A 17167-nucleotide genomic window follows, 5' to 3' on the forward strand; every position below is an offset into this window, starting at 1 on the left:
CAAACCGGCCTGCGTTAGCTGGCCGGACATCCCCGGTATCCGGCCCGCCAAATATTTGAGATGGCACCTATACCGCCAACAATTGAGTTTCGAGGCCTATTGCGACCAATACACCGCAACATTGGCTCTGCTACTCGCTACAAGACTACATAACTAAACTTATTATTGCGCCGCTTGAAATAACAATGCATTGACATACTCTACCTCTGTTACGTCTTGCAGTAATAGTGTTGCTAACAATGATTTTGAGATTTCGTTAACTTAGCAGGGCGCTTTCATGAAGAATGTGCAGTGACATACTTTTTTGTCGGTGAAATTCGCCAGAATAAAATACGCCAGAATTTCGGTCAGGTACGTCTACCAATCAAAATTATGTAATTAAATAAAAATCGTAGTTCGTTTCAGTGCTAGCTATTCCCACAACCTTAGATTTTTGCGATTTCATCTTTCCTTTAGCCTTACATTATGGTGATCATGGAGTGCTAGGGTGCTTTAATCCCACTAGGTAGATCTTGGCCCTTATGACTTCGTGGAGGAGTCAATGTGGCCCATGGACTAAAACGTTTGGAGACCCCTGCTCTAGTACCTTGGAAGCCATTCCCTGATGTCTTAACAGATGTCCTATCATCCTGTCCCTTCTCCTTGTCAGTGTTTTCCATATATTCCTTCGCTCTCCGATTCTGCGCAGAACCTCCACATTCCTTACCTTATTAGTCCACCAAATTTTTAACATTCACTTGTAGCACCACATCTCAAATGCTTCAGTTCTCTTCTGTTCTGGTTTTCGCACAGTCCATGTTTCACTACCATACAATGCTGTGCTCCACACAAACATTTTCAAAAATTTCTTCCTCAAATTAAGGACTATGTTTGATACTAGTAGACTTCTCTTGGCCAGGAACAGCCTTTTTGCCAGTTTGCCAGTACTAGTCTGCTTTTGATGTCCTCCTTGCTCTGTCTGTCATTGGTTATTTTGCAGCATAGGTGGCAGAAGTCTTTAACTTCATCTACTTCGTGATCATCAATCCTGATGTTAAGTTTCTCACTGTTCTCATTTCTACTACTTCTCATTACCTTCGTATTTCTCCGATTTACTCTCAAACCATACTGTGTACTCATTAGACTGTTCATTCCGTTCAGCATGACATGTAATTCTTCTTCACTTTCACTCAGGATAGCAATGTCATCAGCGAATCATATCATTGGTATCCTTCCACCCTGAATTTTAATTCCACTTCTGAACCTTTCTTTTATTCCCATCATTGCTTCTTTGATGTACAGATTAAACAGTAGGGGGAAAGACTACATCACTGTCTTACACCCATTTTAATCTGAGTGCTTTGTTCTTGGTCATCCACTTTTATTATTCCCTCTTGGCTCTTGTACATATTGTATATTATCCGTTTCTCCCTATAGCTTAGCCTTATTTTTCTCAGAATTTCGAATATCTTGTACGATTTGACATTGTCGAACGCTTTATCCAGGTTGACAAATCCAATGACGTGTCTTGATTTTTCTTCAGTCTTGCTTCCATTATCAACCGCAAAGTCAGCGTTGCCTCTTGGGTGGCTTTACCTTATTCTAAAGCCAAACTGATCATCATTTAGCACATCCTTAATTTTCTTTTCCATTCTTCTGTATATTATCCTTGTTAGCAACTTGGTTGCATGAGCTGTTAAGCTGATTGTGTGATAATTCTTCTTATCAGCTCTTGCAGTCTTTGGAATTGTGGGGATGATATTTTTCCAAAAGTCAGATGGTTTGTTGCCAGACTCATACATTCTATACACCAATGTGAACAGTAGTTTTGTTGCTACTTCCCCCAATGATGTTAGAAATTCTGATGGAATCTTATCTACCCCTTCTGCCTTATTTGATCTACATCTACATGGATACTCTGCAAATCACATTTGCCTGGCAGAGGAGTCATCGAATCACCTTCACAATTCTCTATTATTCCAATCTCATACAGTGTGTGGAAATAACGAACACCTGTATCTTTCCAAAGGAGCTGTGATTTCCCTTATTTCATCATGGTGATCATTTCTGTCTATGTAGGTTGGTGTCAACAAAATATTTCCGCATTTGGAAGAGAAAGTTGGTGATTGTAACATCATGGAAGATTCCTCCACATCGAAAAACGCCTTTGTTTTAATGATGTCCATCCCAATTCCTGTATCATTTCAGTGACACTCTCTCCCTATTTCGCTATAATACAAAACATGCTGCCCTTCTTAGAACTTTTTTGATGTACTCCTTTGAGCCTATATGGTAAGGATCCCACACTGCACAGCAGTATTCTAAAAGAGGACAGCCAAGCATAGTGTAGGCAGTCTCCTTTGCAAATCTGTTACATTTTTTAAATGTCCTGCTGATAAAATGCAGTCTTTGGTTAGCCTTCCCCACAACACTTTCTATGTGCTCCTTCTAGTTTACGTTGTTTGTAATTGCAATTCCTGGGTATTTAGTTGAATTTACAGCCTTTAGATTTGACTGATTTATCATGTAACCAACATTTAACGGATTCCTTTTAGCAGTCATGTGGATGACCTCACACTTTTCGTTATTTAGGGTCAACTGCCAATTTTCGCACCATACAGATATATTTTCTAAATTGTTTTGCAATTTGCTTTGATCTTCTGATGACTTCACTAGTCAATAAACGATAGCATCATCTGCAAACAACTTAAGACGTCTGCTCAGATTGTCTCCCAAATTATTTATATAGATAAGGAACAGCAAATGGCCCACAACACTACCTTGGGGAATGTGAGAAATCACTTCTGTTTTACTTGATGACTTTCCATCAATTACTACAAACTGTGATCTCTCTCACAGGAGTTCTCCAAAGCTCTCTTATATTCTGATTCTCATACTGGATCCCTTATCTCTTCTAAATCAACTCCTGTTTCTCCTTCTACCACATCATACAAATCTTTCCCCTCATAGAGGCCTCCAATATACTCTCTCCAACCATCCTCTGCATTTAACAGTGGAACCTCTGCATTTAACAATGGAATCCCCATTGCACTTTTACACTACCACCCTTGCTTTTAATGTCACCAACGGTTGTTTTGACTTTCCTATATGCTGAGTCAGTCCTTCCGACAATCATTTCTTTTTTGATTTCTTCACATTTTTCATGCAGCCACTTCGTCTTAGCTTCCCTGCATTTCCTATTTATTTCATTCCTCAGCAACTTGTATTTCTGTATTCCTGAATATTTTTGTACTTCCTTCTTTCACCAATCAATTGAAGTATTTCTTGTGTTACCCATGGGTTCTTCGCAGTTACCTTCTTTGTACCTACATTTTTCTTTCCAGTTTCTGTGATTGCCCTTTTTAGAGATGTCCATTCCTCTTAGGAAATTGCACTGCCTACTGAGCCATTCCTTACTGCTGCACCTATAGCCTTGGAGAACTTCAAGCATGTCTCGTCATCCCTTAGTATTTCCGTATCCCACTTCTTTGGATATCGATTCTTCCTTACTAATCTCCTTAAATTCAGCTCACTCTTCATCACTACTATATTGTGATCTGAGTCTATATCTGCTCCTGGGTACGCCTTACAATCCAGTATCTGATTTCGAAATCTTTGTTTGACCAGGATGTAATCTAGCTGAAATCTTCCCGTATCACCCAGTCTTTTCCAAGTATACTGCCTCCTCTTGTGATTCTTGGACAGAGTATTCACTACTACTTGCCAAAATTTATTACAGAACTCAATCAGTTTTTCCTCTCTCTCATTCCTTTTCCCAACCCCATATTCTCCTGTAACCTTTTCTAAGACTCTGCAAAAGATAGATGAAATGATGTATCCACATGTACCAGCCCTGTATTAAAATGTAAAGCGAAGCTAGGAGGTTGAGATACATGCCTGAAAATGACTCAAGGTTGAAAATAGCCAACTGCACAGATAGTAAAAAGAATACAGTTTACTTGACCGTAGTTTCAATCTCAATGATACTGGACAATAGTTCTGAAGAAAACTTTTATGACACTTCTTGTAGATGGTGTAACCTGTGATTTCTTTCGACCACTGGGCCCCGGTTTTAAGAGGGGTTTACTAAGCTGCAAAATCTGCACAGAATTTGACATGGATTCCAACAGCTACTGGGGCCTTGTTCTACTTCAGTTATTTCAGCTGTTTTTCAGTGTCACTGACATTGATATGAATATGTCTTGACACTTTCCTGGTGCGACTGACAGCCAACTTGTAGTTGTTGTGGCCTTCAGTTCAAAGACTGCTGGTTTGATGCAGCTCTCCATGATAGTCTATTTTATGCAGGCCTCTTTATCTCTGTCTAACCACTGCGACCAACATAAATTTGAACATGCTTACTCCATTACAGCCTTGGTCTCCTCCTGCAATTTTACCCTCCTTCTCCCCCTTCTTTACATTATCAAACTGACAATTCCTTAATGTCTCAGAATTTTTCTTAATTAAATATAGATTCTTTTATTCAAATTGTAACACGAAGATTTTTTTCGCACGCTTTTATTCAACACTTCCTCATTACTAATTCAACGTACACAACTTATCTTCAGCATTCTTCTGTAGCACCACATTTCAAATGCTTCTATTTTCTTCTTGTCTGAACTGCTTACGTCCATATTCCACTTCTTTATAATTCATATCATATGACTACCCTTTTGACAGTTAAACGCATTTCATTATGTACCTGTAGATCTGTAACCCTATGCAGTTTTTTAATACCTATTGTGTAACAGTTATACTTTCTTTAGTCTTTTGTTTACAGAGATTGTGTACGGAAGAGGGTTTGGATGATTTAATGGCTCCATACACAGCAACTCAATTATACTGCAACCAGTGTACTCTGAACACCTTCATTTAAGGAATATTGTAACAAAAATCCTTTAATATAATACCTGCTTCTAGTCATTTTAAGTACATCCTTTCTCAAGAATGAGCCTACTAGCTTATGTTTCTGATTAAAACAGTGTGCCTAAGGAAACTGTCTCATTCACATTTTCAGCAGCTGTGACACTACCTGCTAAATAATTGATATATACGTTAATGGAAAGTAGCCTGGCATATTGACATAAGGCACATTAGTAATAACCTTTGTGCTTATAAATGACTCATTATTCTGAATAGTGTTCTGTATACTGTTCCTCAATCTTCCACACCCCACAGGTCTCCCAGGATACAATGTGTAAACTTGTCTTATTTAACACACAAAAACTCCAGGAAGGGAAAGGTTTAATACTGACAACAGACACACCCAAAGGTAAAAGTGATGACTTTATCCTAGCTTTCAGTACAATTAGTGGCTTCTTCAGGGACGAGAGATGTATAGAGTGGGGAAGGTTAAAAAGGAAAGCCATGTCACTCAGACCCCAGAATAAAAGGGAGCCACCTGTAGTGAGAATGATGGTTATCCTTGGGTCCGAGTGATTTGCCTTTCCTTTTCAATCTTTCCCACTCTCCTCCCAGGGGAAGGAACTAATAGTTCTGAAATCTACACCCTGTTGTGTGTGTCTACTGGCAGTACTAAAATTTTGCCTCTTGAAGCTAACTGCTGGCCTGCAATTTGGGTGAATTCTAGTGAGTGATTTCAATCCAAGGCTTTGAGTCATGACGTCATGATTTTATGATGCGAAGGATGTGTGTGGCTTGAGTGGTTTGTTATTAAATGTTGTCTGTGACTGTCCTCATGACTGGTGTAAACTATCCTGTTTATTCCGAATATGTTGGAATTTCCAAAGGTGTAGTTAGGCAGAAACCTAACAGCATAGCTTAAATGGGTGTGAGTGAAAGGAGAAGCAGTTTTACTTATAACCTTGGTTCTCACTAATATTTTGCTGATTTTTTCTGAATGTAGCACTGTCAACTTTAGCTATATAGCTCAATTCAAGCTGTGAAATCTGCATTTTGTTATTTTTCATAATTTCAAATTAGGTGTGGAGTGCAATTTCTTTCAGGATTTAATTTTTTAGGTATCGCTTGTCTACTTTGGCTTCTTCTTTGTCTTGCATCGACACAGGGTCAGCATGGTTATTTGCAAACATGGCATGGTTAATTTAATGGGCGGCTGGATAGATGTCCTTCCTGTTGTCCCCTCCTGCCCCCCCCCCCCCCCCCAAATACCCCTTGGGATGGAATGTGTGTACCCCAACTGTTTTTCTGTAGTGTTACTTCATGTGAAAGTAAGTGGAAGTTTTCTTAATGTTTATGAATTGTGTGACTGAGGCAGGACTTGGACACCATCATAATGGGATGTGAAAAACTCCCTAAAAACCACATCCAGGCTGGTCAGGACACCGACCTCATCATTAATCTGCCAAGTGGATTCGATGGGGAACCAGCGCACCAACCCATCCCTGAAGCAGTGGCTTAACACACACGGCTATCTGGGCAGATATGCTCAATCTACTTGAGCTTGTGATATATCTGCCAATGGCCACTTTCACCAATGCTCAGCACCAGCAGCTGAGGGGAAAGTCGGACCACATACAGTGAGTGCCAGAGACACATTCTGCGAACACGCAGGGGTAGGATAGCAGGTGCCCTTGGGTCGTTTAGCAATGGATACACCTTGCAAAAGGCCTAGTGGACAATGAGAAACATGCAAATAAATTTGTAGACCCCTCCCAGCACTAAGCTAAAGCACAGACAAAAAGTGTCTCAAAAGTGCACATGTGGAAGCGTGTGAAGTTCCTGGCTGGCAGCAGCCAGTTTCAATCATCTTAGAAAGTGTGAAATGTGCCGTGGACTGCTGCAGGCACCGACACGGAGTGCTGACAGAAAGCGCCACAAATTCACACAATTCTAGTTGTCGATTGCACATTTTAGTTACTTTTCATTAGGTGTGTAAGATGATTTCTTTTACAATTTTTTTTTCTTTTTTCCCCCATCACTCTGTGTACTTGAACTATATAGCTCAAGTCCAATTGTCGAGGCCACATTCTGTTATTTTTTGCTACATCCTGTTCCTGTGGGTTACATTTTCTACATTCTCGTTCTTGCAGTACACACAGTTTCTCCTGAATTGAAATCCTTTTTCCCGTGTTGTCTCACTAGTTTACATGTTTATTATTAAGGATTTCTGCTTATGGAATTGTTGTTGTTGTTGTGGTCTTCAGTCCTGAGACTGGTTTGATGCAGCTCTCTATGCTACTCTATCCTGTGCAAGCTCATTCATCTCCCAGTACCTACTGCAACCTGCATCCTTCTCAAACTGCTTAGTGTATTCATCTCTTGGTCTCCCTCTATGATTTTTACCCTCCACGCTGCCCTCCAATGCTAAATTTGTGATCCCTTGATGCCTCAGAACATGTCCTACCAACCGATCCCTTCTTCTAGTCAAGTTGTGGCCCAAACTTCTCTTCTCCCCAATTCTATTCAATACCTCCTCATTAGTTACGTGATCTACCCACCTAATCTTCAACATTCTTCTGTAGCACCACATTTCGAAAGCTTCTATTCTCTTCTTGTCCAAACTATTTATACTTAAATCTATACTCGATGTTAACAAATTTCTCTTCTTCAGAAACGCTTTCCTTGCCATTGCCATTCTACATTTTATATCCTCTTTACTTTGACCATCATCAGTTATTTTGCTCCCCAAATAGCAAAACTCCTTTACTACTTTAAGTGTCTCATTTCCTAATCCAATTCCCTCAGCATCACCCGACTTAATTCGACTACATTCCATTATCCTCGTTTTGCCTTTGTTGATGTTCATCTTATACCCTCCTTTCAAGACACTATCCATTCCGTTCAACTGCTCTTCCAAGTCCTTTGCTGTCTCTGACAGAATTACAATGTCATTGGCGAACCTCAAAGTTTTTATTTCTTCTCCATGGATTTTAATTCCTACTCCGAATTTTTCTTTTGTTTCCTTTACTGCTTGCTCAATATACAGCTTGAATAACATCGGGGATAGGCTACAACCCTGTCTCTCTCCCTTCCCCACCACTGCTTCCCTTTCATACTCCTCGACTCTTATAACTGCCATCTGGTTTCTGTACAAATTGTAAATAGCCTTTCGCTCCCTGTATTTTACCCCTGCCACCTTTAGAATTTGAAAGAGAGTATTCTAGTCAACATTGTCAAAAGCTTTCTCTAAGTCTACAAATGCTAGAAACGTAGGTTTGCCTTTCCTTAATCTTTCTTCTAAGATAAGTCGTAAGGTCAGTATTGCCTCACATGTTCCAACATTTCTACGGAATCCAAACTGATCTTCCCTGAGGTCGGCTTCTACCAGTTTTTCCATTCGTCTGTAAAGAATTTGCGTTAGTATTTTGCAGCTGTGACTTATTAAACTGATAGTTCGGTACTTTTCACATCTGTCAACACCTGCTTTCTTTGGGATTGGAATTATTATATTCTTTTTGAAGTCTGAGGGTATTTCACCTGCCTCATACATCTTGCTCACCAGATGGTAGAGTTTTGTCATGACTGGCCCTCCCAAGGCCGTCAGTAGTTCTAATGGAATGTTGTCTACTCCCGGGGCCTTGTTTCGACTCAGGTCTTTCAGTGCTCTGTCAAACTCTTCACGCAGTATCGTACCTCCCATTTCATCTTCATCTACATCCTCTTCCATTTCCATAATATTGTCCTCAAGTACATCGCCCTTGTATAGACCCTCTATATACTCCTTCCACCTTTCTGCTTTCCCTTCTTTGCTTAGAACTGGGTTTCCATCTGAGCTCTTGATATTCATACAAGTGGCTCTCTTTTCTCCAAAGTCCTCTTTAATTTTCCTGTATGCAGTATCTATCTTACCCCTAGTGGAATTGTATGCTACAATTTATCAAGCAATTCTCTCTCACATTTATTAGTTTTCTTAGTTGAATTTTTCTTGGATATGATTAGCTGATAAGAAACCAGACATAAAAATCAATTTTGATATCAACTGCTCAATTAATAAAAAGTCACTCTTAAAAATTTCTAAGAACAGAGAAACTAGGGGAGAATAACAAACAAAACTTTTCTACTGTTCTGAATTATAAATGCTATTTCTTACTTCAATTATTTGAATCTCCTATCTTAACTTTCCCTTCTTCTATTTTGTCTATTACCTTGTAAAACAGAACCAAACAGAAATTAAAACAGAATTATTACAAAAGATTACAATTTAGTACATTCTGTATTTCAAATTTCTTTTCAAGCAGAAATATATATGTCATAAATGCTGAAGAAAAGTTATTTTTTCACAGTTAGAAAAACTATCATCTCCTCTGCTGCCTACATGGTTGACTCTCCTGTGTTTCATTCTATGTTTGCAGTTAAATTATAGGATATAGGTTCCGCATTTTTGCACACACACTGATTTTTCTTTTTATCCAAACACGTTTCAACAGCCCTGTGCCATCATCAGTGGGTTTTCGTTTACTGGAAATTATAAAAATGAACATATTTTACATTGTAACTGTTCTAACAAAGTGAGTCCTAAAGCAGTTCTTGTCTGTTTTGCTTCTTACTGTGATCTTACATTATATGGTTTTGCAGGGCCAACTGTATGGTGTCCTGCACTGATAGCTTGTCATGCAAACTAAACAATGTCAATGTGAATTTCATTGGCACCTCTCAATTTTTAAATCATCTCACATTAGAAACAGAAACAGACAACACACCAAATTTTCTGGACCTCGCCATACAGAAAACGAATAATACCCATCACGTCACAATATTCAGGTAACTTACAACCACAAGTGCCACCATTCACAATCTGCTGAAGCACTCGGTGGCACACAAGAAAGCAAGTTCAGATTCATGCTCCACTTATTGAAAAGAACACCAGTAAGTGAACATAATTACACAGGAGGTAGACACAATGAAACAGATATTACAGGGAAATGGTTACAAGTGTCATATGATAGAGAAATTAAACCAACAAATTTGTAAAAAGGAAAGGAACGAACTCACAACACACACACAAAACTTTACACAATACAGATCAACACAACTCACAAACGATGGCCATGTGCAAGACACAAAGTACAACAAAACACACACACACACACACACACAAAACAAAATGGTATTTACTCACCTAAAATAACAAAACTGTCCATAGAACATGTAACATATTGACAAAACAGATATTTCAAATAGGGTACAGGGCAGACACAACACAGAAAAAACTCAGATAAAATCAACACATCAGAAATATATGAACTCACATGCAACACTTATCAGTCAGTGTACATAGAGCAAATGTGCAGGAACTTTGAAACAAAATATTCAGAACACCTCAGCGCCCTATAAAGTAACAGCACCCATAGCACAATTGCTGACCACCTAATAGCCCATAACTACCACCCAACTACAGTTGCAACAGATTTAAAAAATATTGAAATATAGCCACAGCCTATACTGTAAACTGACAATAGAAGAGAACTTCCACATACAGAAGGCAATAGCAGAAGAAAAACAAGCTTTAAATGAAAACACTACACTCTGTAAAGGCACATTATTTAAGACATTAAAGGAGCATTACGGAAAAGACAAAACAAATAGCTCCTCTCGGGGAACAAATGAACACTGACAGGGTTAGGAAATACAAAAACATAGTGCTCATCGCATTTTGCGAAGTGAAATCCCATTTATAAACAAAATTACACAAAGTACATTAATATGCATGTGCAGTAATCTCAGAACACAAAAAAGAAGGATCAGTAACAACAAAATCTGAGTAACAACAAAAATATATATGTGAAACATTACGACATACCAAGATCATGTTTCAAAAATCAAGAGATGTGTTAACTCGCTGATGAAATTCACATTTACATAATTTAGTTTGCAGATGACAAGATATCAGTGCAGGACACCATACAATTGGTCCTGCAAAACCATATAATGTAAAATCACGGTAAGAAGCAAAACGAACAAGAACAAGCAAAATGAACAAAACGTTCTTTTGGTCTCGCTTTGTTAGCTCAGTTACAAAGTAAAATACGTTCATTTTTAGAGTTTTCAATGAACAAGAACCCACTGATGATGGCACAGACGTGCGGAAACATGTTTGGGTAAAAAGAAAAAACAGTGTGTTTGTAAAAAAGCGGTGGTCAACAGAAGCATCCGATTCTATCCGTCTACTTTGACCCATGATGCAATGGTATTGTGGTGTGTGATGTCACGCCAGTGTGGTATTTTTGAGTTGATTGTGTTTGTAGATGCCTTGTAAGTGTTGGTTTTTTCATATCAATCGCTGTGGTTGAGCTATACAGGCCAAGGGAAATTTCCGATTCCACTTTTCAGACTTAAAGGTGTCGGTTTTTTGGTATAAATAGTTACAGTTGGGCTATATAGGTCAAGAGAAATGTCTCATTCCTATGGTTTTGTTGGTGTAACACAATGTTGTAATTTAAATTTCTTGGATATTATTTGTTTTAGGATGGTGTGGTGTTTCTTTATTCTTGTATATTTAGTTTGAATCCGCCCTTAACCCTCAATTTTCTGTGGTTGTTCTGTTAGTTTCATTGTATTTATGGAGTGAAATTGTTATAGTAATTTTTATTTTTGCTCACGTTTGTTGGCGTGTATATGCAGAGATGTCATTATCACCATATTGTATTCACTGGAACTAGCCGTTTCTGCCATATTTATGATGTCATGGGTCAAAGCAGATGGGTGGAATCGGATGCTACAGTAATGCCAATGGCGGAATCTATATCCTATAATGACTGATCCCTTTTAAGATGTCACTTGTGACAGTGTTGTGCCCAAAATGTGACCATGAAATGGTCCCATCAGTTCCAAACCCTCCAAAGTGCCAAAATCTGTACTGCGACTGAGCAAAAATATGATTTTTCTGAACTCCACCAGAATTGATAATTAGCTTGGGTAGCTCAACACACACCCTCAGAGAACATAATCAAAACTTTATCTTTGGTAACCTACAACTGTTGTAAACATATTTTGTTTTGATCATAGAAAGACCACTTCTTGTCAAAGTTTTGACTTGAGTAGGGCCTACACATTACAAACACTGAATCTACAATGAGATGTTACAGAACTGCAAGGGAGGCTTCTTTTTTTTTAAAAAAAGGATGCCATCATGAAGACTTCTTTGATCCATGAAAGTACATATTGGCACGCAGTTTCTTTTGCAGTCCAATCAATGTGATGTTTTAGTATATCTTTGAAGCAGTTCAGATTTTGCAACAAGTGAGTCACTTACGTTCCAAGTTAGAGAAATATCTGTGTTGCTTAAAAAACCAAATTACTATTACTATGGCCTTGGAAAGTAAAAGTTTTAACCAAAGTTACAAAGATGTATGGGCAATGGTTGGGATTATAGGAGAAAGTTACTTAGTCTAAGCTGTAAATATAGAAGTTAAAACCAAGATTTTGTACTCCCAGGGGTATTTTCCATATCTTGTATCTTCAGTTTCTGGCTAATATTACACTCAGTGCTATGCCAGATGTATGAAATTCTTTGATATAATAGTTGATTTTGACCTTCATTCTTCGAAGTACACTGCTATCACTGAATATTGCAACAACAAAAAAAGCTGTGTGGTGACATAATTTATCCCACTTGTACTGCAGACATTTTAATGACTAAGGAAACGAAATGCATGGCTAAAGTGCACTTATGGCATCAGTGGCTCTTTCATTGTCTACTGATGTTGGCAATTCATTGATGTTGGTCGCAGCCAATCGCGTGATAGTATACAGCAACCAGTGAGAATTGCTGACTAATAATTTCTTGCAGCAGATGATTACATTTGGTTTTGAAATGGAGAGCATCAGTATAGTGTTTAGTGATTTGGTTATTTTAATGTTGCTAAATGATTTTCATATTTCTTAGGTGGCGCAAAAATTGTACATGGACTGGCAGACTGACCCGTAATGCAATCTGAGGCCTCTGTTAGGTTGGAATGTGACACTCTGCTTTTAAGTTAGCGAAGCAATTGGATCTTAACACAAATACAAAGCTGCCGTAATAGATTTATGTGGAGCGTGGCCCAAGATATGCATTTGTCATTGCAAAAACCTAGTTGTATATCTTATTTCCAATGTTGCTGAAAACTTCAATGATACGGTCAAACTCAAACCTAAATGAACAGGCTACTAGCTAATTTTATTTCCAAACTATAGGAAATTATAAACAATAAACTCACTGGCTACCTACGTCTGACTCATGATTCATTGTGTTGACTTTCCAGGTTTCACTGTGCGAACCATTACCAACAGCAGCACCCAATGGAAAAGCAACCAGCACCGTAAGTGCAATTTCACTGCAAAGCCATAAATGTTTCTTACTCTTAAGCAAGTGTGCCTGGAAAGTAATGATAAATTCTAACCTTCTGTCTATGCTTTACTTCTGCTGCTTCCATGATCTCCTGAAAGCTCTGGTTGTCCTCACTGGTGTGAGAGTTCAGGTACTGATCTAAGCTCAGTTTTACAGAGCCCCCATCTTCTTCTCCCAGGCTTTTTGTTTCTGGGTCACTGTTCCTGCCATCGGATGCACTCTCCGTCACCTCAGAGGCCCTATCATTGCCATGGATATCTTTTGCTGTTTGTTTAGGCGTTGCAGAACCTGCAGGGTCATCCTCCCTTCGAACGTCAAGAGGAGTTTCAAATGTAGCGGGGCTAGCATCTGCAACATTTATACACAATTATTTAACTGATACTTAGTATTACACTGAAGAATGAGATGATGTGTCTTGGACATTTCATAGTTTTCTATTTGCTTAGATGCAAACAGAATAGCAATGATGCAAGTGAAATAACTTACAGCGGCAGTATCAGCCAGCCTGCTTTTCCTTGCTTTTGCTTGCAGCAAGGCTGTTTCACATAGTGAATGGGGAAGATAGATTTAAGTAACCAGTGACAGGAATCATATTTCGAGTGCTGAAATTGAAAGAATTTTATGTTCTTCCCGGGTATGTTGGTGCTTGAAAGATTATGATAACTGCTACCACCTCAGCTTCCACATATTTATCTACAGCATTTTGGAACAAAGCTTTTAGTGACAAAATCAACTGTAGTATAGCCCTGGTTGTAGGTTAGGCTGGATGGTGCCATTTTAGTTAAGTTGGTAAAGCCACAGTATATGGCATGAAAAGAAGCTGTTTTTTGGAATGGAGGTTGTGATGGCAGACTGACCTGCAGTGCAGCCCTCGGCTTAGGTTAGACAAAGACAAACCTATGGTTCTCAGTAGGTGAAGCCAACAAATGCAATACCATGAGAAAAACATCAGTAGCAGGTACTGATGCTGTGAGAAAAAGTTCAGCTACAGTCATTGACAGTTAATGAAGGATCAAATGGTGATCCCAGCTGTATCAAGTAGCACAAAATTGTTTTTACTGTGTGGTGAGCATCTTGCAAATATTTACTATTATGACCCTTGTTTCTCTCAATACAGTGAATGTCCTGTGGTTGTATTCACATTAGGAAGGAGCTTAAGGGCAATTAACAGCAAGGTTGTCAGCATGTATTCACATTAGGATTTCTTAAAATTACTTAAACTATGAAACATGTTTAAGACTCTTAACAGTGTTTACAGTGTATCACTTTAAAAATTTAATCACCACTGTTATGAAGTTACAGTCATTTTTACTAGCACATATACCACTTTATATATGGACTGTATATAACAGAACAGGCTGTAATTACTGGTTTCTGCAAAATAAAATGCAGCTGTTTCTTCCACTGTCTCACTGATTATATTTGTAGTAGCCTACATCTCTTCTGTGTTTCTAGCAAGCGATAAAAAACAAAAGTACTGTCATTTCATTCTGATTACCGATTCATTATGAGACAGGATACAAATGCTCTTTGGACATGTAGATTACTTTGGATTCAGTTTTTGTCCCATAGACTCACAAATGATTCTCTTGGGTGTGGAACAAGTCAGAAGGTAAAAATAAAACATTTGAATATAATACTCACTTCCCTGATCATTTGGCAGGAGATTGTTAAAATATGTGAATACATTACAGTAAATTCTGAGTTAATACACTGTGAGAATTAAACACGGTTATCCACTTTTAATAAATTTATCATACACAAAATACATAATCTTGACTGTTGTGACCAAGTGCTGTCAAAACTGAAATCTAACAGACATTTTTACTTAAGCTGGTCTAACAGACTCTGTTAAGATATTCATCTATTAAAGTAGAAAGAGGTCTGTCAGACTATGTTTAAACTATGCTTTATCTGAAACCAAGTTTTTAATGGTTGCTGGCAATTTATTGAAAATGTGTGTTTCCGAATATTTGACCTCCTTTTCGGACCAAGGTAAGTGAGTTTAAATCTTTAAGTAGATCATTCTTATTCCTAGTATTGGAGTTATGTATTGAGATATTGGTTAGAAATAGAGACATATTACTTCCAACAAATTTCATTAAGGAACAACTACACTGAGACGCAATTTACACCTTAAATGAGTCTTATTACACGCTTTTGCACTCTAACTTCTGTTCGGTTTGTCGAATTACACCAGAATATGAACCCACATAACATAACAGAATCATAGTAAGCAAGTACTTTTTATGTTTACACTTTCTACATCTGACATCATTGGCACTGCAAATACAGACTTGCATTTACTCTCAACCGCTTGCATTATAACTGGCTGTAAACTAAATGTTTATGGAAAACAGCATACACACCAATAACTTATAAAAAATGGAAATTATATACTTACATCTCTCTGTTGGTGGGCGTTTTCCACTACTATACTTTGAATAAAGCTCCCGTAACTTGTCAATGTCATTTTTCTCCACAGCATCTAGATACTCATTCTGGGCCTTTAGTTTTTCCAGATCTGGGAAAAAGTCTCGCTGGATTATTTTGCCCATCTCCTATAATGAAGAGTGTAATTTTACATATTTGTGTCGATATCAAAAACTGTAATCTTAAACATATCAAGAACTGTAATCTTAAACAGTCTACATTTACGAGAGTTTATCCCAGGCGTTCGGTTGGAACACATTGCGACTTGATCCATAAATTACTAACAGCTTACCAAACAAAATGGGGAAATCAATACAAGAAGTGTCACACACTGTATTACCATAGCATACACTTAATTCTTAAACAAGAGATTATGTTCAAAGGTGTCATTAACATACAAACCTGTATATATGAATCTTCATCCAACACTTTTTTCGCCTTCCGTTTTATTTTTGGTGTGTCTGGCGCTTTAAAAATTGCAACATCTTCCACAAACTTCATAACTGCCAACGCTCTCTCGCCCGGTTTCGGCGTTTGCCCCGATTCTTCACGCATTTTCACAAATAAATTGGCTTATATTTCAGTCACACACGGCATAAACATCGTCCATCACTGGTGTCACAAAAGGGCGAAATTGCACCTGTCACATTTAAAACTCACCGAGGGGGTAACTGTATTAAACCACACACGGTTTTATGTATCACAAAGTACGACATTGTTTTCATAATTTGTTTATAACATACTCATACACTCAAAACTATCAGCTGGATTCAATGTAAACATCAGAAGTCAGAAAACTCACACATATCTTTGGAAGGTATGAGAAATTTAGCGTTTGCATTGTGAAATTATCGACTTCCACACATATAGCAGTAGCTAGGATGCAGTGGTTTACGGGTGCCTAAACAGGCGTCCGTGAGTGATAGCAAGTCGGCAAGGACATGTAAAAACTACGTTAAAGATTTTGACGCTTGTTTTCTCACGATAAGTTTGAAACCTGTCTGTATGAATCGTAACTTGAAGTATTGATACTGTGTAATGTTTAGAAATCAATGCATTTCAAATAGCGGCATTCACGCAGGCTGTCAACGGCATGTAACGAAACTGGACGTCACTACCAAGTTTGCTAGGGAAGAAAGGTAACTTTATTTTCGCCAAGCTCTCTCATGTTATAGTAGTGGGTTTGTGCTTTTGCTTCTTCTTAGCCTCTACTTTTGTTGTATTGCTTTACTTTTATGCGAAATTGTAAATGTCCCATGACGATTTGGATATTTTTTCCCATTGATTGCTCTTCTATAGGAGCAGTCAGATATCTGAAAGCGAAAATTGACCTTTGTTTTACAATAATTGAACAAAGGTGGCACCAACAGTGTGTATAAGCAAGAACATAAATTGATGTAACAATATTCATTAGACAACCTTTTACTAACGAAAAAGGCAGCTCTATTTGAGGAGAAAATGCAGGTGTTTATGTCGTTATTTGATATGTAGGGAAAAAACCAT

The 17167-nt window shown here is 38.1% G+C and overlaps 1 protein-coding gene across 2 annotated transcripts in view; it reads right to left on the reverse strand.

Annotated features, from left to right (window-relative positions):
- The window catches only part of LOC126203421 (splicing factor ESS-2 homolog), an 85607-nt gene extending 69148 nt beyond the window's left edge, over positions 1-16459 (reverse strand). The window contains exons 1-4 of one of the 2 annotated variants that reach the window (XM_049937731.1): positions 16325-16459; positions 16067-16209; positions 15636-15792; positions 13284-13579 (exon numbers count right to left, since the gene is read on the reverse strand). In XM_049937731.1, coding sequence (XP_049793688.1) covers positions 13284-13579; positions 15636-15792; positions 16067-16165 — 552 coding nt within the window. In that variant the 5' untranslated portion in view covers positions 16166-16209; positions 16325-16459. Of the gene's footprint in view, positions 1-13283; positions 13580-15635; positions 15793-16066 lie in introns of both variants that reach the window. The other variant, XM_049937730.1, reaches the window with a different exon arrangement.
- Between the last annotated feature and the right edge of the window lie 708 nt (positions 16460-17167).

This window comes from Schistocerca nitens, chromosome 9 (genome assembly GCF_023898315.1).
Source record: "Schistocerca nitens isolate TAMUIC-IGC-003100 chromosome 9, iqSchNite1.1, whole genome shotgun sequence".
NCBI lineage: Eukaryota > Metazoa > Arthropoda > Insecta > Orthoptera > Acrididae > Schistocerca > Schistocerca nitens.